This window comes from Macaca nemestrina, chromosome 13 (assembly GCF_043159975.1).
Source record: "Macaca nemestrina isolate mMacNem1 chromosome 13, mMacNem.hap1, whole genome shotgun sequence".
NCBI classification, from domain to species: Eukaryota; Metazoa; Chordata; class Mammalia; order Primates; family Cercopithecidae; genus Macaca; species Macaca nemestrina.
Window position 1 is genome coordinate 31,178,102 of NC_092137.1, and position 22,263 is coordinate 31,200,364.

The 22,263-nt window shown below is 44.5% G+C and overlaps 1 protein-coding gene across 3 annotated transcripts in view; it reads right to left on the reverse strand.

Moving 5' to 3' along the window:
- The window catches only part of LOC105479700 (polypeptide N-acetylgalactosaminyltransferase 14), a 226,577-nt gene extending 204,588 nt beyond the window's left edge, over window positions 1–21,989 (reverse strand). Inside the window, exon 1 of one of the 3 annotated variants that reach the window (XM_024792244.2) lies at window positions 21,454–21,989. In XM_024792244.2, the coding sequence (XP_024648012.1) occupies window positions 21,454–21,582 (129 nt within the window). In that variant the 5' untranslated portion in view covers window positions 21,583–21,989. Of the gene's footprint in view, window positions 1–21,279; window positions 21,358–21,453 lie in introns of those variants that run through there. The other 2 variants (XM_011737834.2, XM_071076462.1) reach the window with 2 other exon arrangements.
- Window positions 21,990–22,263: the final 274 nt, after the last annotated feature.

Consider the following 22,263-nt stretch of genomic DNA (forward strand, 5'->3'; position numbering starts at 1 on the left):
CCTGTCTCCAAAATATATTTATTAGGATGATAATGAATGGGTGAGTAAAACATCCTGGCAGAAGGAGGGGGGTGTAAAATCATCATTGATATCTTGATTGCACAGAAATATGCCTTTGAATGTCCTAGAAATAAAGATAACAGTCAGCATAGATGGTATATAGTAAGATGTCCAAATTAAAAAGGGAAAGAGAAATTGAAGTAGTAATTGGCCAAACTGGCAAAAGTAATAAAATGGAGAAAGATAAAAATAAAATAAATAGTATATATTTAATCATATCTATTGTTTCACTAATTTTTATAAGCTGAACATTCTTATTAAAATACAAATATCATCAGATTGGATTGAAAAATAAAAATATGTATTCAGGTCAACGGAGAGCTATACGTAATTTATAAGAAACATTTTATGCCGTAAAGAAAGATTAAAAATAGATGTCAAATGCAAATGAAAACAAACCAGAACAGACGATATTAACATCAGATAAGGTGAATGTTAAGGCACAATTTATTAAAATACAAATCACTAAGAACAAAACAAAATAGCACTAAATATCATAAAGCCAAAACTCTTGATAGAAGATTTTGATAAAAATAAAATTATAATGTATGATTTCAGAATTGAACAGAAATAGCAGACCAAAAAATGATATAAACCGAGAAAGAATGATAAGTTGGATCAAGAATATTTATCTAATACGTATGTAGAGACAGAACTATATAACCATCAAATAAAGAATATTTGGCCAGGCGCGATAGCTCACACCTATAATTCCGGCACTTTGGGAGGCTGAGTTTGGCAGATCACCTGAGCTCAGGAGTTTGAGACCAGCCTCACCAACATGGAGAAACCTTATCTCTACTAAAAATACAAAATTAGCCAGGTGTGGGGCACATGCCTGTAATCCCAGCTACTTGGGAGGCTGAGGCAGAAGAATCACTTGAACCCAGGAGGCGGAGGTTACAGTGAGCCGAGATCACGCCATTGCACTCCAGCCTGGGCAACAAGAGCGAAACTCCATCTCAGGGAAAAAAAAAAAAAAAAGAATATTCAGGGGCTTTCTTTCCTATGTCCAAAAGACACTTTAAATATTGATTATGTAATTGGTCATTAATAAAAATTTAAAAATTTTGAAAAGTAAAGATTTGATAGGCCACATTCTCATCTCATAATTCGATACAATCCAAAATTAAAAGTATCAAAAATCCTAAGGATTTTGAAATTGAGAAACATGCTCCTACCTGAGTAGCTCTTCAGACAAATAGAAAATCAAAATTAAAAATATAAATCATCTAGTAAGAACTGAAGAGGAAGACAGTCAAAATGTATGGGACACAGCAAAGACTGCATGCAAAAGAAATGTACAACCTTACATGCCCTAATTATTTCTAAAACAGGAATATTCAAAAATAGAGAAAACTACTAGCAAGAAAAGTTAAAATTAATGAATAAAAATGAAATGTAATAGGAAGATACATAAATGCAAAAACTGGCTCTTTGAAAACATCTTATGAGATAGAGTAGGTTTAAGAAAGGATAAAATATATATGATTGGAAACGTGAATGGAGATTTGACCATAGGTGTAGAATAGAGAATTAGAAGAGAATACTATGTGCAACTCTGGTAAAATTTGAAAACCTAAAAGACATGGGTGAATTTACTAACAAAATGGATACTACCCAAACTGACCAAAGAAGAAGTAGAAAACGTGAAAAGACCAGCTACCATATGCAATAGTGGAAGATAGGCTATGCTAACAAGTAGAAGTTCTTGCTTACACAGTAGTCTTGGGTAGGTGTTCTGGACAACAGGGGAGTTTTCTCCCATTCAGTTATTCAGAGACCAAAGCATCTTACATCACGTGGCCCTACATTATCTGGCAGAAGGAGAAGAATATGGTAGAGTGTGCATGGGAGGTTTTATAGTGTGGCCTATAAATAGAACCCATCATTTCTACTCCATTTTATTGGACCCAAGTTAGTTACATGCTAGTTAAAGCAAGGGAGAATGTGAAATGCAATCTTGCTGTGTGCCCAAACAACGAGACACCAGAATTTGGTGAGCAATTAGAGGTATCATGGCAGAGACAAAGAAGGTGACTAAAGGGTTACCATTGAAGAAGTCAACAGAACTAGATAATTTCACAGCTGAGTTCTATATGATCATTAAAGAATAAATCAGTGAAAGTTATTTAAACTATTCTCATCTGCTAAAAAATTCCCTAATTCATTTTATCAAAGCAATATACACTTAAATCTAAAACCAAAGTACCAAAAAAAACTATAAACAAATCCAACTCATGAAAATAGATGTTAAAATTCCAAATGAGTTGCACAACCCAGTAGTATAAATAAAAATAAACTGTAACTAAATATGGTTTATTCCAGGAATTCAAGGATGATTCAAAACAAGAAAATCAAAATAAATCACTGCATCAATAAAAGAGAAATATGATTCAATCAAAAGATAAAAATCCAAAAAAAAACTAATAAAAACTCAAAGTAAATCAAAAGGCAAGTTAAAATGTGATACAGAATATCTAATAAAGGTGAGCAGCAAATAATGAACACTAAAGCCATTTGCATCAAAATCAAGAGAGTCCTATACTGCCATGACATTTAATTTTGAAAGTTCTCATGAATGCAACAAAATAAGACAATAAAATAGTCAAGATACTCTCAAAAAAGAGAGACAAATTTGACTTATTTTGATAATGATGTGATTTTTATACTTAGGAAATTCAATAGACTGAGAAGTAACTACTGGATTTAATAAGAAAATTCTGGTAAAAAAGTATGATATTGCCATAGTAAAAGACAAATAGGTCCATAGAAAAGAATGGAGTTCCCAGAACTAGAACCCAATGTTTATGGGAAATTATATGACAAAATGGTCTTTTAGTTAGTGGGGAAAGCGATGGCTTATTTAATTAATGATGTTGACACAAATGACTATTCGTTTTGGAATAGAAAGAGTTGAATCCCTACCTCAAACCTGACATAAAAATAAATCCCAGATGGACCTAAGATTTAAAAGTTTTTTTTTTTTTTTAAATCATACAAAGGAAGAAATTTGGGAGATTCTATGTACAATCTAGGACTTAGGATAATCTTTTCAATCAAGACAGGGCATTTATGAGCTATTTTTTGAAAAGACATAGTTGATTATATTTTTCAAAGCCAAAAAGTTATATGGCAATATATACCATTAAGTCAATGGTATTAATAAATTAATCAGAAAAAAAAATCTGCAACATATATGACCAATAAAGAGCTATCAATAACAGGCAAAGAGCTCTTTTAATTGGCAACAAAAAGATAAACAGTACAGTAGAAAAATAGGCAGAGGATATGAATAGACCCTACAGAGAAGGGCAGATCCTTACCTGCAATAAACATATGAGAACATACTCAACCTCTCTGGTAATCAGAGGAATATAAAATTATAATTGGATCCCATTTCATACTCTTTAGGTTAGGTTGGCAAAATGAAAATGACTACATTTATACCAAAGAGGATGCTACGGAAAGAGTACTCGCATACTTTGCTAATGGAAATGTAGACTGTTTTACAAAGCAATCTTAAAATACACATAATATAAAAATTACAGACCCCTTTTGATTCAGAATTCCCACTTCCCAAAAGTTATACTTTAGAAGCAAAAGCTCTAACATGTAAGAATATGTGTACATAGATTATTTCAGCTCTGTCTGTAGCAACAAGAGACGAGAGATAAGGTGTATACCCATCAAATGGAAATAAGTTATATCCACACTGCAGAATGTTATGCAGTCATTAAAAATAATGAGCTAGCTGACCAGTAGGATTTCTAGAACATACACTTAAGTGGAGAAGATGCAATGTATATATAATGTGATCAATCTCTCACTCTCCTTTTTAATAACAACCAAAACAGATCTGTAAATGTTTATACATGTTTACAAACCAGTTACACAATGCAGAGAGAAAGCTACTGAAGTTCACATATCCAGATTCTTATGTTGCTTATCTCAAAGGGGGTGAAGGAGAGGGTGGTGAGTAAAAGGAGAAGATAGATAAATAAGTTGCAGTGAGAAATATCACATAGACAATAGCCCATTTATGTAAATCATCCATTTTTATTTTCTCTCGACAACTTTTTTCAATGTATATATATTGTTTTAAACAAATTAGTATCCTACTATGAACACAATTTTTTTTTTTTTTTAGACAGAGTCTCACTCTGTTGCCCAGGCTGGAGTGCAGTGCCACGATCTTGGCTCACTGCAACCTCTGCCTCCTAGGTTCAAGTGATTCTCCTGCCTCAGCCTCCCGAGTAGCTGGGACCACAGGTGTGTGCCACCATGCCCGGCTAATTTTTGTATTTTTAGTAGAGACAGGGTTTTACTCCTGACCTCAGATGATCCACCCACCTCAGCTTCCAAAGTGTTGGGATTACAGGCATGAGCCACCACGCCCGGCCATGAACACAATTTTGAATCCTCTTTTTTTTATACTTGGTATATGATGAGTATATTTCCATGTCCACTGTGTTAGGACCCTTCCTGCTTCAGCTTCCTAAGAGAGCAATTTGGAAAGAGGTGCAGTGGATCAGCACACATCTCAAATAACCTCTGCGGATCTGCCAGCCTCTTTGTTTGGTATACACAAGAAACAATTCTTCCAGGACCTGGTCACACCAGCAGGGATGTCTTCACGGTTCGCTTTCTCCAACCAATGTGCATGGACTCAGACCTTCTGAACTCGGGATGCCCAGGATGCCCGTCCAAGGGCATTCTAAGTGACTTTGGCCATGGCCCTGCCAAGGCTTCATCTGTAAGGAATCTAGACAGGCAAGATGACTTCTCCACAGGTAATTTCTCTAACAGCAGCTACACAAATTAAAATTGAAAACAGGGTCAAGAAAAGCCAGACTCAAGCCTGGTGAGAAATACAGAACATACACAGCTACTCTCATTTAGGCCAGAAGGGTAAGAGAAAGGGAATGCCAAGTTCAAATTTCACTGAATTGCCTCTTTAAGAGCAATAAACATACTATAGACAATTAAAATCCTTAAACCCAAAGCATTTACTGAAAAAGTCCCCAGTGAGTGGAGTATAATATTCCCAACTGGGGAAATCCGACACCCTCTGGTCTTAGAACAAAAATAAGCAAATGGCTTTATTTTTGAACTTTTCCTCAATCTGGCCCACTCCTGGTTTCCATTCATCTCTAGTCACTCATGCTGAGTCCTGCCACCTTAGGAAGACACCTCCCTGTCCACTGCCGCCCAATAATCTCTCTTTCTCTAAGCTCCCACAGAACCTGTCTCCTGTTCTACAGGAAGATATCCCAGATTCAGTACTGTCCTAGATAGTGTTAGTTGTGTCCCCTCAACTGCATCATAACATGGTGTAGAGGTGCTAGGATAATAGGATATTTGTTTGCACTTGTTCTCACTTCCATCTACCTCCCACTCCCGCCTCGGCCTTGCCCCAACCCCTGACCTCAGCAGATAACCAAGATCCAAATGCTCCCTAGCTTCCAGGAAGATCGTATTCCTAAGCCCAAAGCAGAGATACCAGGAAATAGGCCATCTTCTATCATTTACAAAAGCCAGTGTTATTTGAAAGAATGAATAGCCCAGGGGGTGGGGGAAAAAAAGGGCAATGCCTTTGAGGACTAGAGAGAGAGAGAATTCCTCCAGCTTGGAAGGAGAATGGAACACGGCCAGTCCTGAGAGTCGTAGGTGTCCCAGAAGGTAGCAGAGCCCAATTAAAATGGCTGTGTGATGCTCCTAGGAAGGCCGGCTGCTGGACACAGGGGGGTCTGGGTACCACAGGGAAGCCACTAGCCCGGGATCAGCAGAACATGAAGGGCACAGTCAACGACGAAACAGTCGTGATGGTGATAGCTGGAAGACTACAAGCTCTTCCCACATTACCTGGCATGGAGGAAGCTTCCGGAATCGCTGTGAAGCCGTGAGTAGAAGAGGAATCCCCATCCCCACATGGGGGAATGGGAGCTTGGAATTGCATGTAACTCCAAGAAAATAAGGACAAGTGGCACCAAATGTAGAGCTGGTCTTGTGGAGTACGATTCACACAGGCTTTTCACGAGCAAGCACATCATCTAATGCAGGCTTCTCAAACTTTAATTGCACACACATCACCTGGGGATCTTACTAAATGCAGACTTTGAATCAGTAGGTCTGAAATGGAGTGAGATTCTGCATTTCTAATGAATTATAAGGGACACTAACCCTTCTGGCCCATGAGCCACACTGAGAAACAAAAGGTCAGGGGTGTGCAAACATTTTCTATAAATTTTTGTTTTCTATAAAAAATACACAAAATATTTTCTATTTCCATTGTAAAGATCTAAGTTTCGTGGGCCACACAGTCTCCATCACAACTATTCAAATTGGCCATTGTGGCATAAAAGCAACCATAGACAATTCGTGAAGGAATGAGTGTTACTGTGCTCCAATAAAACTTTATTGATGAACCATGGAGTCTGAATTTCACGTATTAATAATTTTCATGTGTCATGAAATATTATTTTTCTTTGGAGTTTTTCTCTGACCATTTAAAAATATGAAAACCATTCTTAGCTCGGAGGCCATACAAAAACAGTAGAGACAGTGGGGGTTGCATTTGACCCATGGGCTACCTGGTCTATGGTGCCCAAAACAGTATAGAACCCATGACAGGCATCCTATACTGACTAAATAAAAGTGGGTTGCTCAGTTAGCCTATCTCCTATCCTGACACTGGCTTTCCCTTCCTGTTATGCTTCCACTAGTGTTATGCTCCTAAAACAGCAGATGCTTTGGGGACAAGTGGATTCCGACAAATGCTTCTTTCAAAAAAATCACTAAAATGACTTTAAAAGACCTCCCTAAATCCTCCTTCTTCTAATAAGCAGCCCTGTGGAATAACAGGTTCCTATTTTAGTGAAACAGCTTTAAGGATGAGATTAAACTGTGGCTGAACACAGTTTTCTGAGCTAAAGCAATTGTCTCAAACTCTTATCCCCATGTACCCCGGTAAAGATTCTCTTCTTCCCCTTGGCCTCACATTCCACTTTGACTCAAAAGAGAGCAAAGACAGCTATCCATCTTGCAGTTCCTTCCATTAAACAGCCTCCCCAGAGACACAGTTGTATCTTTCCGGTAATAGAGCGATACATCTAAGAGGAACACAGTGTTCGGGAATCAGAAGTGGTGAGGGAGGGGCCAGCAGAGAGCTGCTGCTACACACTCCACACTCCCTCAGGATTCCCCCCTGCTTCCTACACAGGGCTTCCCACACAGCAACGCCCTATATGGGTTTGCAGGATGTTCAGTGGCCTAGGACAGGTGATTTTGCCCACTCTGTCTCCCCACGCTTGATAGGCACTCAAAGGAGGAAACCAAGGAGTTCACCCATCTTTCTCGCTTGCCAACTGCCCCAGTGGTACTCCCACCAGGGCTCTAGCATCCTATGTCCTGTCTTAGTTCCACCACTTATTCATGGTGGGAGGAACTGCAAAATGGATAGCTGTGTTTTCTCTTTTGAGTCAAAGTGGAAAGTGAGGCTGAGGGGAAGAAGAGAATCTTTGCAGGGATACATGGGGATAAACGTTTGACAATTGCATTTATATTTACCAGGCGTTGTTCTGTAAGGTTGGATTTCCTCCCCAAATCATGTCACCCTTGTTGTGTTGGGCAATATATTGGACCTTTAGGAAGCTCAAGTCCCTCACTGGTAAAAATAAAGGTAATCGATACACCATCCAGAGATAATATTGAAAAAAGAAAATGTTAACAATTAGCGTGGTTCAGGCACTGTTTTTTTGTTTTTGTTTGTTTATTTGTTTGTTTTTGAGACAGAGTCTCCCTCTATTGCCCAGGATGGAGTGCAGTGGCACAATCTCGGCTCACTGCAACCTCCCAGGCACTGTTTAATGAGAAAGGCACCGGCCTTAAATAACGAGTATGACTGTACTGGTAGCAGTAGCTGAATCTTAGCCTGCCCACCTTGCGGGGTGCTTGTGAGGAATAAATAACTGACGCAGATAAAGCCCCCAGCATTTCTCCTAAAAGGCATTCACACTCACCTCTCCCCTAGAAGCCTCTTCTTTCTACATGGACTCCTGGCGAATAACGGAGGTCACAAACCAGGTCTTCTGCTAGCACTGAATGCAGGACACTTGACGGTCACTTGCGCCACTTACTGAGAGCACAGCCAGAGCCTCCTGCTGCATGCAACTTCTCTCTCCAGACATCCTGTTGTGCGCCCAGGAGCTCTGGCAGATCATCCTACCCACAGAACTCAGGGCCTGCTTGGGCAGAAAAGCAGCTGGCACCTCACACTGCTGGGGACACACAGTCAACCTACTTATAGGAAGAGGCCCTCTTTGGTAGTGAGGAGTGGGGGATACAGGCACCTGAGGCTCCCAAGGACTCATCCCAGCCACCTTGAAAAACAAGGACCAAACCTCAAAGTGCCACAAGAAGGAAGAGCAACATGGTCATTTCTTTGGCAATTAACTGCAGCATTGATTTCACAGAGATCTTACCCCTCACAAAGACTCTGTGCCCATAGGAAAGACCTGGATCCAGCCTTGAAAGAGCCCTTATTTCTTCCCTGAGAAAACAGACTACACTTCACCAAGGACCTTACACGTGACGCTCGATGCATGTCCGCTTTCTCCACCCCATTCTCCAGGAGAGTGGAAGGAAAAAAGAACACTTTAATTGTGGCTCAATGTTTATTGACCCACAAATACGCTCAGTATGACTGGGGAAAATGGGAAGCCTTGGCACAGAAAGAAAAGAAATGCACATTATAAAAAGGAGTAAGCATAAAACATAGAAAATATCATAAGTGCAGCTTATTTATGGTTAATAGCAGGTATTTGTTTTTGCAGCTAATGATCTAATTAGCAGTCAATCCAATACATCCTTTATTATCAGCTGATCCATAATTGCTGATCCATAATTACTGCTCCATGCTGAGTATTTTCCCGGCACATGATAGCTTTCAACTCCTCAGCATAAACAACCAAATAATTGGTGGTGTTATGCTAAACACAGGACGCGTCCTCTCTGAGGGGTGATGCTGCAGTTTTTAGCCATCCACAATGGCCTTTGTATTTTCAGCATCTGTTGGTTAATTCCTCACTGTCCTCTCTTTAATCCGTCTTGAGGTATTCCTAAAGCACCTTCACACTCTCAAAAATGTGATACTTTGGAGACTTCCTTTTTTAAAGTTTAACCCTAGGACCAGACACATTCCCAGTCATCTGTGGCAGGACAGCATTCATAAGAGGATGTCAGATAGCAGTGAAAGCACAACATATTTCTCTGAAAATACTGTAAAGTTTTCTCTTTAAACATTGTTTTAAAATGACTCATCCCAAAAGAGATAGCTTCTGATGTAAGACTATTTCATTCAACAATTTCTGATCTAAACTGTTCACTCTGGCAAACACAGTGAACCCAGCTCTAAAGGCAAGTTGCAAAGGAAAAAATATATTCAAGTCCTGCCTTTCACAGACTCAACGTGGCTGTGAGGGGAGGGAAGGAAGCTTGGGGTGAGCATATGGAAGTGGAAAGAGGTTGGGTGCTCTGGAGGCAGACAGACCTGGTATGGAATCTAGATCCCTGGTTTGCTTATAAACAGCATGATCTTGGATATGTCACAAAACTTCCCTAAGCCTTGGTGTTCGTCACATGACAAACCAAGCTAAGAATGCCGGCCATGCAGGGTTGTTAAAAAGAATAGATGACTAACTCAGAAAGCACCCAACACTACAGGCTCAGTTTGTCAGTTCTCTGCCTGTTCTTCTGGATGCAGAAACAAGAAGCTAGTTTTCTACAAGCCAGTAGCTCACATCACATAATTCTATTCTCTGCAATCACACCTTCACCTCTTACCTATAACTCTAGGTAGATTTCATCCCAGATGTACCATGCAGCTACTATACCAGCCAAAGTCCTACTCACAGTTCCCATTGTCCTGAATGCCTTCCCACTCTAGGACCCATCATCTTCCTATGATCCAGCACATACTTTGGTTAGCTAGTGCCTGCGCCATAGCAGTTGTTAAATGTCTCTCTGTCTATAAAAGGGAATAAGACGTGGGTAACTTTCAAACCAAGACCTTTTCCAAAGACTTATTTGGGAAACAGAAGCCAATGGCTATAGAAAGAATGGAAACTGCTAGGCTCCGACCCTAAATGAGGTGCTAAAACCTGGAGTCAGGAGCCACACACTCAGTTCAGATCTTTCTTTTTGAACTTTTTACTGAAGTAGAATGCACAAAGAGAAAATAACATGTACTCAAGGAATTTCACAAGGTGAATGCACCTGTGTAACCAGCTCCGCAATCAAGAAACTGAACAGTGCCAGTGCCCCAAAATGTCCTGTCCCCATCCAGTCAGTACCCCCAACCAAGGTAACCATGAACTGACTTACAATGCCAGAGATGAGTTTCGCCTGTTCTTGTACTTTATATATATGGAATCACACAGGCTGTGGGTCAAATCTGGCCTGCCACCTGTCCTAGTACATCCTACAAACTAAGAATGGATTTTATATTTATAAATCTTTCAAAATAATACCAAAAGAAGAATACTTCATGAGATGTGAAAAATATATGAAATTCAAATATCTGCTTCCATAAATAAAGTTTTATTGGAACACAGTGACACTAATTCATTTACTTATTGTATTTCAAACTACAACTGCAAAGTTGAATAGTCACATCAGAGACCATATAACCTAAAAAACAAAACAAAACAAAAATACTTACTGGCCCTTGACAGAAAAACTTCGCCTACTCTAATTCAAGTGCATGACATTCCCTAAAATACACAGCATTTCTGTTGGGTTTATATGTAGGAGTTGAATTGCAGGGTCATAGATGTACACATATGTTTAGCTTTAGTAGACACTGCCAAGAAGTTTACCAAAATATACACTCAATTTTAGGAGAAAAGCTAAAATCTGGAGCAGAAATCATAATTTCAGTTTTAAGACAGGCAGAGAGAATTATAGAGAGTTGATCTGAGCAAATGATTAGAAAACCATCAGGGCTTCCAAGTGGAGAGGGAAAATATCAGGGTCATCTAGGTTTACATTTCTTTTCATTCTTATTCCACACATAGTTTTTAAAAATGCAGTGTCCTTTAACGTTGCCATGCTTGGGGAAAAAGGACAAGAGTAAAAAGTCATGTTTCTGCTTGGGATCTTAGAGCAGAGCACCAACTTTATTGTTTAGGCCATGCACAAAAACACCACCATGGGCCCAGGAGCTTACTGGAACGGCAGACAAAATATCCAGGAAGACATCAGCAGCCTCCTGATCTTATGCTTTCCTAAGTTTAAACATATACGTGGGCAGCAACGACATAACTCAAACCCAACCTCCAAATCCTCCACAGAGTCTGGTCCCTGTACTGGGTAGAACCAGCAGGCCACCAACCAGACAGAACTGCGGGGTCGTCCATCAATTTTCAAGGCTAACCAGCAAGACTTGGCAGGGTGCCCCCTACATTAGAGGTATGGGCAGGACACCCCAGCATTAGAGATGCAGGCAGGACACCCTACATTAAGGTGACGTTGGGTATCTTCTAAAGTCACTTCCTGGAGTCATTTCCCCAGGCACTTGTCTTACATTTCAAATAGGATGTGTTAGGTTCTTTCAAATTACATTTTTCCTCTTGGAAGGGAATTGCTTCCGATGGTTTAAGGACCACATTCATTAAGAAAAGGACTCAAGTAGCTGGGACTACAGGCGCCCGCCACCTCGCCCGGCTAGTTTTTTGTATTTTTTAGTAGAGACGGGGTTTCACCGGGTTAGCCAGGATGGTCTCGATCTCCTGACCTTGTGATCCGCCCGTCTCGGCCTCCCAAAGTGCTGGGATTACAGGCTTGAGCCCTGAGGCAGGAGAATGGCGTGAACCCGGGAGGCGGAGCTTGCAGTGAGCTGAGATCGGGCCACTGCACTCCAGCCTGGGCGGCAGAGCGAGACTCTGTCTCAAAAAAAACAAAAACAAAAAAAAACAAAAAAAAAAAACAAGAAAGGGACTCAAACAGTTTGCGTCTTAACTCCACAACCCTGCTGATTTCTAACTTGGAGCAGCCTAGGAATGAACAGCACAGCCTCCTGTCCTGCCAGCAAACCCTGCGGGCCCAGGAGGGAGGTGGTAGCAGGGCAGCGTGGGCTCCTGGGTAAGGCCAGAGTCAGTACCTGATAGTGGGACTTGTGGGGAGGGGGAAGGGTGGAGAGCCTGTCTCCACTTCTCGCACCACCGAGTCTGCTGTTACAGTCCCAGTTCTTCCCACTCCAGAAAGCAGTGATCCTGTGGACTGGCCCTGACTGGCCCAAGCATGGGTTAAACTTGGCCTTTCCTAGAAGAAAACCCAAAGTCCTCCAGACCCTCTGTTGGCCTTCCAGAAACAAGCTCTCTATCTCCCTTAATCCCTTTTCCAGTTCCCTTCTGTAAGTTAAAAAATAAAACTGAAAACAAGAAAAAAAAAAAAAAGCAATGCTGGTATTTTCACAGAGGGAGGGCATCTTTTCTCAGCAAGTGCACTAGTTTTTTGTCCACATGAAAACAAACATATAACATGCACGTATATGTTTCATTTTCCCTGGCAAAGGAATCTCACCTGAAGTTGAGCGTGGCTCTAGCAGAAATAGCATATGCATGACAGTCAAAAGAGCAAGTTGAAGCCCACTTCCTGGCTAGGCTAGCTTGCCCAAGTCCCCACCCTGCTATACCCTCAGATTCATCACACTTCAGAAAACGAGAATAATAGTAACACTCACCTCACAAGGTCACAGTAAGGATCAAATGAGGCATTTGTGAATATAAATGCTTTGTAAGCTGTAAAACATCACACCAAGTGGTGGGGAAAGAACCTACCTCTTATCTTCTTTTCCTGATTCACCCTTTAATTAGTCGAGTCTTTCAGCTAGTTCCTCTTCTGATAAAGACCACCTGCCCACCATAAGGACATTAGTCAATTCAGCACCCAGCTGGCAGCCATCAATTGGCCATCTATTAATAGCCAATTATCTGGGTGCCTTAATTAATCCACAGACCACGTGGCCTGATCTCCCTGAGATCCTGGGAAACAATGAGCCTGAAATACAGGCACCGGTTAATTTTTCAATGGCCATCAAGGAATCTGGCATCTATTATGCCTGCATGTTGCAGCTGCGAGAGATGGGCACATAAATATTGATTGGACCAGTCTCTATGGCTGGGAGGTGGGGGGTGGGAGGGACATGAATGATTACTGTTCTCTGAGGAATAAGAGAAGCTACATAAATCTTCAGCCCAGACAACTAAGGAAGAAAATCCTTATTTCCAAACCATAGTGCAAACAGAGAAAAGAGACAGCTAACCTCTTTGGAGAGAGCTTGTCAAGAGAGTGGTCCTACTAGTTCTATAGATGTTTCAGGCTCTCTCCTGGCCTAGCATGCATGCAGATCGGGTTGCAATCGCAGGATCATTAGGAAGAAGGCAGCCAGGGTGATTGTTCTCTTCATCTGGGCATTCAAATCCCAGGGCAGGGACATGGTGAGTGTGCCCTGCTCTCCTGCATTTCCTTGAAAGATCTCTGTAGTGCTTACAGTTAAGAAGACAAGTGACATGAGGCGAATTTAATTATTTTTTAAGAGCCTCATCTTGTCTCCAGGAAATGGTATGCAGAAGAGGCTCTGTACTTGAAACCAGCATTGTCCGGGATGCAGGGGATCACATGGCTCTGTATTCCCAGCGATAAGGGCTCCTGCTGATAGAAGGGCCAGAGTGGCAACCTCCTTCCTTCAGGAAAGAACTAGCTTTGTGTCCAGAGCAGCGCTCTCAGAGGAGGCTGCTCCTGACCTTGGGGCCTGCAGGGAAGTGTTGGGCTCCTACAGAACAGAGGGCAGAGGGCAGAGGGCCGGCCACCACTGGAGCCCCTGTCCCAGGACCCTGGGGCTGTAGAGCCAGGCTGGCTTTTCAGGGGACAGAGGAAGAATGTGAAAGGGAGGATGGAGCATGGACAGAACAGCAGGAGGAAAGAGGATGCGCTGGGTGGCACACACTTCCCACACCACAGAGATGTCCCCTTTTCTGTCCCTCTGTCAGCCTCTAGTGCTCATTAGGCCCTGGGATGACAGCAGCCACTGCCAAATGCAAAGACTGTCACCCCAGAAGGTCACATCAGGCCATTTATTCTGAAATACCAAAATACCAGAGCCAGCACATTGCAGGAGCTCCTGTAGAATTCCCCAGGGTACCTCTGTGTGTGTGTGCCTGTGGGTGTATATGTGTGTGTTCATGTTCTTCAGTATCCCAAAGGGGTTCTTTCTTAATCAGCTCAACATCTGAGGACTGAGACTGATTTATTTTTTGGTTAATCTAGCATTTCTGGTAAAATAATTAAAAGATAAGTAATAGGCACAGAGTATCCGCGGTATAATTATTTATAGCCGTAAGGTCTCACTTCAGAGTTATTCACAACTAACCTGAAAAGACTCAGACTGCTGGCAAGGAAGTGGGGGTCAGACAGTTCTAGAGTGGGCTGCTCCCATTTCACAGTCAAGGAGACTGAGCCAGGAAGAGAGGAATCTCAGTCATCCCTGGCGCTGCCACTGGCCACACCAGCTGCCATGTCTATCAGAAAACTCAGAGAGTAAAACACACTTGATCTTGACAAGATGGGAGCTACCAAGAGAAGGTGGGACTCTCTCTATCTCCTGCCGCTTGCATGCAGCATGAGTCTCTGAGGACCCTGCGAGGAAAAAGGCTCACACCCAGCCCAGGATAAACTCAGGCAAGTGGCAGGGGTCTGCAGCCAGTGGTAGAGGGCACGGGCACGTCCAGACTCCCTTCCCCAAACAGATGGTGAGTCTACGATTCTGGGTCTCTGGGGTAGAATGTTCAAAAGCCATGGCAGGGTTCACAGACTCCCCCAGGAGAGGAGCTGGGGATCTGGCCCTGCTTTCCAATTCAGATTATTTTCCAAAAAATGCACTGGGGACTTTGGGATGCTATAGAAGAGTGACAATACTGCAAACATTAGAAATGAAACAAGGGCTCAAGCAATGAAGGTCTTCAAAAATTGGTTCCTGGGTCTCAAGGCCACTTTAGAAAGTTGGGATGGGGAGGCATGGTGAAGGATATAGGCGCAGGAGGCAAAATCAGAGGGCATGAAAACCGGGCTGTGCAGGAATACTGGGCTTCAGGCATCAGCCCACGGCAGCCTTATTCTGTCCCTGTTTAGTTTACAAATGACCTCTGATGAGTGGAAATTAGCGCTTTTAAATGATACATCCAGATGGGCAGCCCTGAAAAAGGTTAGTCTCTGGACAGATTGGGGAGGCTTGTGACAGGGCCGTTAATGGATCTTCCCTTCCTGCTTCACCCCTCTGTCTTCTCTGATTTGAGTAGATATCATTCTGTACCTCTGGGGAAGTTTGAGACGGGAATTCCTGGTATTTCTTTCCAAAAACATCAGGTCACTTTGGGAAACAAAGGTTAGGGAGACATAGAGCTCCCCAGTCTGACTAAAAGAGATTACCCTAGAACAGACATCTGTGGGTCCCTGGGATAGGGCCTCCTGCAGGGACCTGGGGGAGAGAGTGGGCTAGGACAGTGAAAGGGAGCTGGGACATGGCACAGCCACCACTGACTCAGTGCTGACAACCAGAGGCCTGGACTCTGCACAAGCCCCTGGGCCTTGGGACAACCCAGAATAAGGCCAAAAATGACCCAGGGTGAATTTCATACTAGACCCATGGGATAGAGGCTCAGTGTTTTTGTTTTTGTTTTAGAAAAAGCTTCTTGACATCTAGAAAGTGACCACATACAATTTCTTGACAACCTGGGATTCCAACCTGCTATCTCCATGTTTCTCAGTCACTCACAAGAGCCTCTGCAGGAGCCAGCTGTGTAACACCACCCAGACACCTGCTCCAGCGAACTGCCTTAGAATGGAAGAAAGCACAGCGCCTTGTACAGGCACCTGCACAACAACTGAAAGGATGAGCACGCATCTAATCACGGGCTACTTCTGGTCATGCCAGAGTCACACCAAAACTGCCTTTGCAAAAATTATAACAATGAGAAAATTAGGACAGCGAAAGAGAGCTGACCTAACCGACTCCATCTTGCTTCTAACTTCCAAGCTGTCTTTGTTCAATCCTGGTTGTAGGCTGCACTAACTTTGGGAAGAACACTGAAACAAAAATGAAAACAGCCCTTTGCCAAAATAAACCCCCATCCTGCCTGGGGGCCAGACTGCCTTTGCAGGACTAATAAATTAGCCACAAGATTAGAAATGATGGTTTAGGAGTCATGCAGCTGGAGGCCACAAAATTCTAAACCTCCCCAGTTGCTCCTAGGGATAACATCACTATTGCGAAACCTAAGATTGGTGCTTGAGATATTTTTCAGATCCTACACTGGATGGATCAAGCTAGCGCCACCCTGGCCCATCTGGTCTTGTGGCCCCCACCCAGGAACTGACTCAGAAGAAGAGGATGGCTTCGACTCCCTATGATTTCATCTCCAACCCTACCAATCAATACTTCCCACTCTGTGGCCCCAAATTATCCTTAAAAAAAAAAAAAACAAGTCTGAATTTTCAGGGAGACTGATTTGAGTAATAATAAAACTCCAGTCTTCCATTCAGCCGCTCTGCGTGAATTAAACTCTTTATTGCAATTCCCCTGTCTTGATACATTGGCTCTGTCTAGGAAGTGGGCAACAAGAACCCATTGGATGGTTACAAAATTCCCTGGACAGAGTCCAATATGCACATACCGAGCATCAGTAGATTAATAAGGTCTCTCTCTAAAATTCATGACTTTTTTTAATGGGAGAAATTATCTACTAAATGAGGAATAACAGTGTCATATACTTAAGGCATTGGTGGGATGCAAATGTTACAGAAAGACAAGCTGTTTTTTAATGGTGTTTGTTATATTTCTAGTACAGCACCAATACACTTACATGGGCCAGAGGCATTTTATTCAAAGCCTTTACATTTCCAATACCTTCCTCGAAAATTACCCTCAGGCCTACAATTCTTTTGCTTTTACTAAGCCCTAAGCACCTATATTTAGTTTCTTGGAAATAAGAGACAAATTTGCTGATATTTTTAAAATTTTAGTCAGTTATTGTATGATTCTCCAAATGGCAAATGAATGATAGAGGGCGAAGAAATTAAAACATTTTTCAGCTACTTTTAAGTGGCATACTATTTACCATTCAAATACAGTCTGAATTAAAACACTGAATTTGTTACATGATTTTTCAGTTAGAAATTAGAGCTTTGCTGGATAATTGGGGGGGGGAGGCAGTAAAAGAATGAAATTAACATTAAAAAGTCAAATTTAAAGAACTCTTTACTTGAGCTATTAATAGAAAGAACGAGCCCTTCTTGAAACTAAGAAAAAAATCTAATAAATTTCCTTAAACCAGGAGTGTAGCATGTCTTCTTCACTTCCCCTGCACTGGGGCCCAGCAACCAGAGATTTCATTTCATCCTGCCCACTTTGGAGATCCTGTCATTAGGTGAATGGAGACATTTCCTAAGACCATGAGGAAAAGAGAACAATGGCCTGATGGCCCAGAACCAGAACTTGCTTCTCTGAAGGCAATCTGCTCCACAGAATCTAAGGGTCGGGTGGTCCCCAGGCCAGGAGCCCTTAATACAGCTCTCTCCCATCTCTACACCTTTCCAGATTTCTCTGAGTATATTCAAGGGAAGGGAGCCCACTCCTCTGCTTTGGAAGAAAAGCTGACTCCCTCACCCACGCTGGGAAGATGCCTAGAGGCCTGAGCAGGAAGAAAACCTCTCCAAGGCTTCAGCATGTCCAAGGCAAAGACCTGTCCCCATGATTACACGCTAGGAAAACCTAGAGCACGGAACTCGCTCAGAAACCATTTTTTTCCCCTATGATGGATAGAAGTCCCATCCGAATTCCCACTGTTGAAGAAACAATCTCCGCACTGGCAAATGCCTCCTAAACCTACGCCTCTGCAACCCCCCCATCACAGGGACTCTCCTCATCAGGGTGTGCTCCCTCCAGTGAGGGGAGCTTCCTGTGCCCCACATGGTGCCTTCCAAGGGCAGGGGTGATGTCCCTCTGCAGTAACTCCTGCCTTAGAACCTCCCTTACACAACCCTGTTGGAGCTCTCTAAGGGTGAGGATCTAGGGATGAGCCATGGGAGCTCTGGGAAGTGGGTGGGGGAGTTCCTGCTGTCAATTCAGGCAGTCTCTGGGTTTACCGGCATGGAAAAAGCAAGCAGTGGGCAGTTTCAGGAGGGATCCCATTCCATTTTTGTCCTGATGCTGCCACTTGGACAGCCTGGTTAGCTTGGGCCAAATTTTTCACCTCCTTAATGTCATCTGCATAAAAGTACTCTCTTGTCTCCCTTGTGTAGTTGTTGTATTAAATGAATTAATATATGTAAATGGAGTCTGTGACTTTGTAAAGAGAAATGCTCAGGGCTGTTATTTAATATGCGCACATAGGCTCACATGGGTTAGGTTCATGAGCACACTCAAGAAGAAAATCATTTGACTATATTTACATGGAGCCAACCAACCACAGTCAACAGACTTGGTATTCTTCATCTAGCTTCCAAATGCCAACCATCAATAGGCTGCTTCAGAATCACATGCAGCCCTGCTAAAAATGGTAATTCTAGAACCTTCTCCCAAACTCAGAGAGTCATAATCTCTGTAGTAAGCCCAAAAATATGTATGTTAATGGAGCTCTCCAGGTGATTCTGACATGCAGTCGGGTTTTGGTACCACTGTGCTCCTTTGGACATGTCATACATATTTCCTGTCTACATCAGTCACAGGAAATAAAACTGTTCTGGCGTTACCTAAGGAGTCTCTGTCTTTCTTCCTGTCTTCTCAGGTACATACACACTATAAGATACAGAGTGACGTTCATCCACCAGACACAAAATACATCCACAAATATGCACAATACATATATGTAGACACACAAAGCCACACATACAGGGGGAAAACAGGAAAGAGAAAAACACTAACAACAACAATAAAAGAAGGCACCTGATAGTAAAAGGTGTCAAGATTTTCTAAGTCTATAAAAATTCATGGTTATAGAAGGATACAGAAAATGAGGAAAAGAAGGAATAAGATGTTAAGAAAAAGGGCAACTGGTTCAAAACTAGAGAACCTCCTCTTTTGTGACTGCACAGTATGATGTCCTGAATCCTGCTACTAAACCACTCTCCACCTCAAAGTACCACTCATTTGTTTGTAATTCTGCCTCGTCCAGGAACTTAAGTGGCCCCCTATCTCCACATCAAAGGACAGGGACACAGCGTGCTCAGCATAGCAGCCCCCAAACCCAGCACAGAGCCTGGCATACAGCTGCCTGTGATAAATGTGTGCTGAGCACACGCCAGGATAAGAAGAGGCAGGAGAGGAGGAGGGACAAAGAGTGCACAAAGAAGGAAACAGATCTCTCATCCCAGATCCCTGGTGTAAACTAAGAATAAGCGAGCTTAAGGTAATGAGGGTCGAAGCAAAACAGAGAAAGTTCATGTCTCTGCAGGCATCATTAACTACATCACAGGGAGCAGAACCACCTAGGGAAAAAGAAGAAAAGCTCTCCAGATCTATGGTCAGGGACTGAGTGAGAAAAGTGATCTGGTGCTATAAAGGCAATTTGAAGTCATCGATCTGGCCTCGCCACCTCACTGCCTGACCCTCTCCAGGGGTCCTCACACCCACAAGATCCTACCCCACCCAGCCCCTACACACCTCCCTAGACTTTATCCCTCCAACCTCCACACACTTGGTGCTCAAATTATGCCACACTCATACAACGTGCTGTGTCATTCCTCTGAGCCTGTTTCGTGCAGTTAACCTCTACCTGGAATGCCCTTTCTATCTACTGACAAACCTGTTTATCCTTCTCAACTCAGCTCTGCTATGTCCTCCTCCAAGGAGCCCTCAGGCTCCCATGACACCCAGTGCACTGAACCATCTTAGCCCTGTGCACACCTCTCATCCTGGTGCAATGAACTCCTCTCCCTCTGGAGAATAAATTCTCTCTCTCTCTACCCATAGCACCTAACACACTGCCTGAGCACACAATAGGTGCTAAATAAATGCTTGTTGAAATCGACTGAGCATTGGCAAGATTCCAGAACATAAGTGCTAAAAGACTTTGTTAAAAAGGGGAAACCGAGAGGCAACTTGATATACTGGAAACCCTGAGCGTGGAGGTCAGCTTTTAAACCAGTAGAACGACTTAAGGTAAGTGACTTAAAGACCCTGAACCTGTTTTCCTGATCTATGAAACAAGCATATTACCACCCAACTCCTACAACTACTTACGAGGAAGGCACCTACTATGCACCTGGCACACAGTAGGTGCTCTGTACTATACTTAACTAGTGAGACTCCACCTCCCGCCCACATCTTCCTGTTTTTCAGTCTCCCATTTCCGACCGTAAGCTCCTCCAAGGCTTTTGCCCAGAACCCTAGACAACTGTACTGGACCCAGTTTATAAAGATATCCTGGCTGGCCAGGAAATCCCCCTTCGGTGTCCCCAGGCCAAATCTGTGAAGAGAAAACTGAAGGCTCCCATGTCACGAAAAACTATGATCAAATAAATTACTATGCCTTTCCGCCTATTGATCTGCCTTTTGTCAACTGATTTCCAGTGAATCTTCAGAGAGCCGTGGGGAAGTTTTTCTTCTGCCCCTACAGGGCTCTGAATCCGAAGGTAAGAGTGAACCTATAGGGGGAACCTTCTGGCTCCCTCACAGGAACTGACTGGGCAGGAGTTGGAAAACCCATTTGGATTGCCATTTCCTCAACTCCCCGCCAATACTAAGGCGTCTGTTTTTACAGTCTCTTTCGTGGTGCTCTGGGCACATTCAACTTCCACTGCCGCTGAGACGGTCGAAACAGTTAGAGAACAGGGGTGGCAGCCGCCCGGGAGGCTGCAAGGCGCTCGCCCGCAACGCACAGGCGCGCGCGGCGCACCCGGCCTCCGGCCTCCTCAGGTCGGGCCTGGCAGCTGCGGGAAGGAGGTCAGCGCAGCCGCCACACTTCGCCCGGGCGCTAGCACCGGCCGGCCGTGCCGCCTGACCCAACCGCCGGCGACTCTCTGGCAGCGCCCAGAGACCGCCAGCCCCTGGGCCGCCAGTCGGCAGCGCCCTCTCCGCCCCGGGATCCTCGCGCGCAGCTCAAGTTGGGAGCTCCGCTCCGCAGGCGAGCGCGCGCCCACCACCCACACCCCACTGCCACTTACGCACACCGCGGGTCCGGAGATGCCCCCGAGCGTTTTAAAATCCAGAGACATCACATGGTAGTCACATCCGGCGGCTGTTACCTGCTCTCAGCACCCAGACCCTCGCCCTGGTTTCCCGGGAGCCCGGAAACCCTGCACGCGGGCTCCGCGCCAGAGAGCCGCCAAGCCGCCTACCTTGGGGGTCTGCACTTCAGGTCCCGTCGGCACCTCCAACTTCCTCTTGGTTACCCAGAAGAACAGCAGCACCGTGATCCAGAGCACCCCGAAGACTGGCAGAACCAGGCGACGAGTCAGGCGCCGCATGGTCCCCTTTGCCGCTTCCTCTCCGCGGCGCTACGTCCCTGGGGCACCCCCCGGCGGTCAGGGTTGGCGGGGCAGGAGTCCTGGCGAGCGCCTCGCTCTAGGGAGCGCCAGACCTAGGATCCGGGTGGAGGGGCGGCGGGATCCTGCAAGGCGCCCTTCCCACTTTGAAGAGAAGCTAGCCTGGGTGGGGGGCGCGGGGAGACCCGAAACGTGGCAGGGACGGACCGAGGGCAGCCAAGCTGGACACCCGCTCCAGCGCGAGAAGCGCGGTGGCTGCCGAGATGTTCCCCACGCCGCCACCGCGGCTGCTGCCGCTGCCGCCGATAGGGAAACTGACTCGAGCAGCGAGAAGGAGGAATCCGAGGCTGTGCCAAGCACCCCGGGAGGAGCACGAGGGCGGAGGGAGTGAGCTGGGAGGGCGGGCCCGACAGACAGGCCGACTCGGAGCGAGCCCAGGTGGGAGTGAGCGGGGCTCTGAGAGGGGGCGCTACCGCCGCCCGGCGACCGAAGCGCTCGGTGCTGTTGCGGGACCGCCCGCGCCGAGCCCTGGGTGCAGCTCCCAGACCATCGTGGGTTGGGGCAAGGCGTGGGGGGAGCGGTGCACTTGGGATGCCCGCCACCCCCAGCTGCCAGCTGGGACCCAAGAGCCGGCTCGCGCCAGGCGGCGCTGTGCCTGGGAGG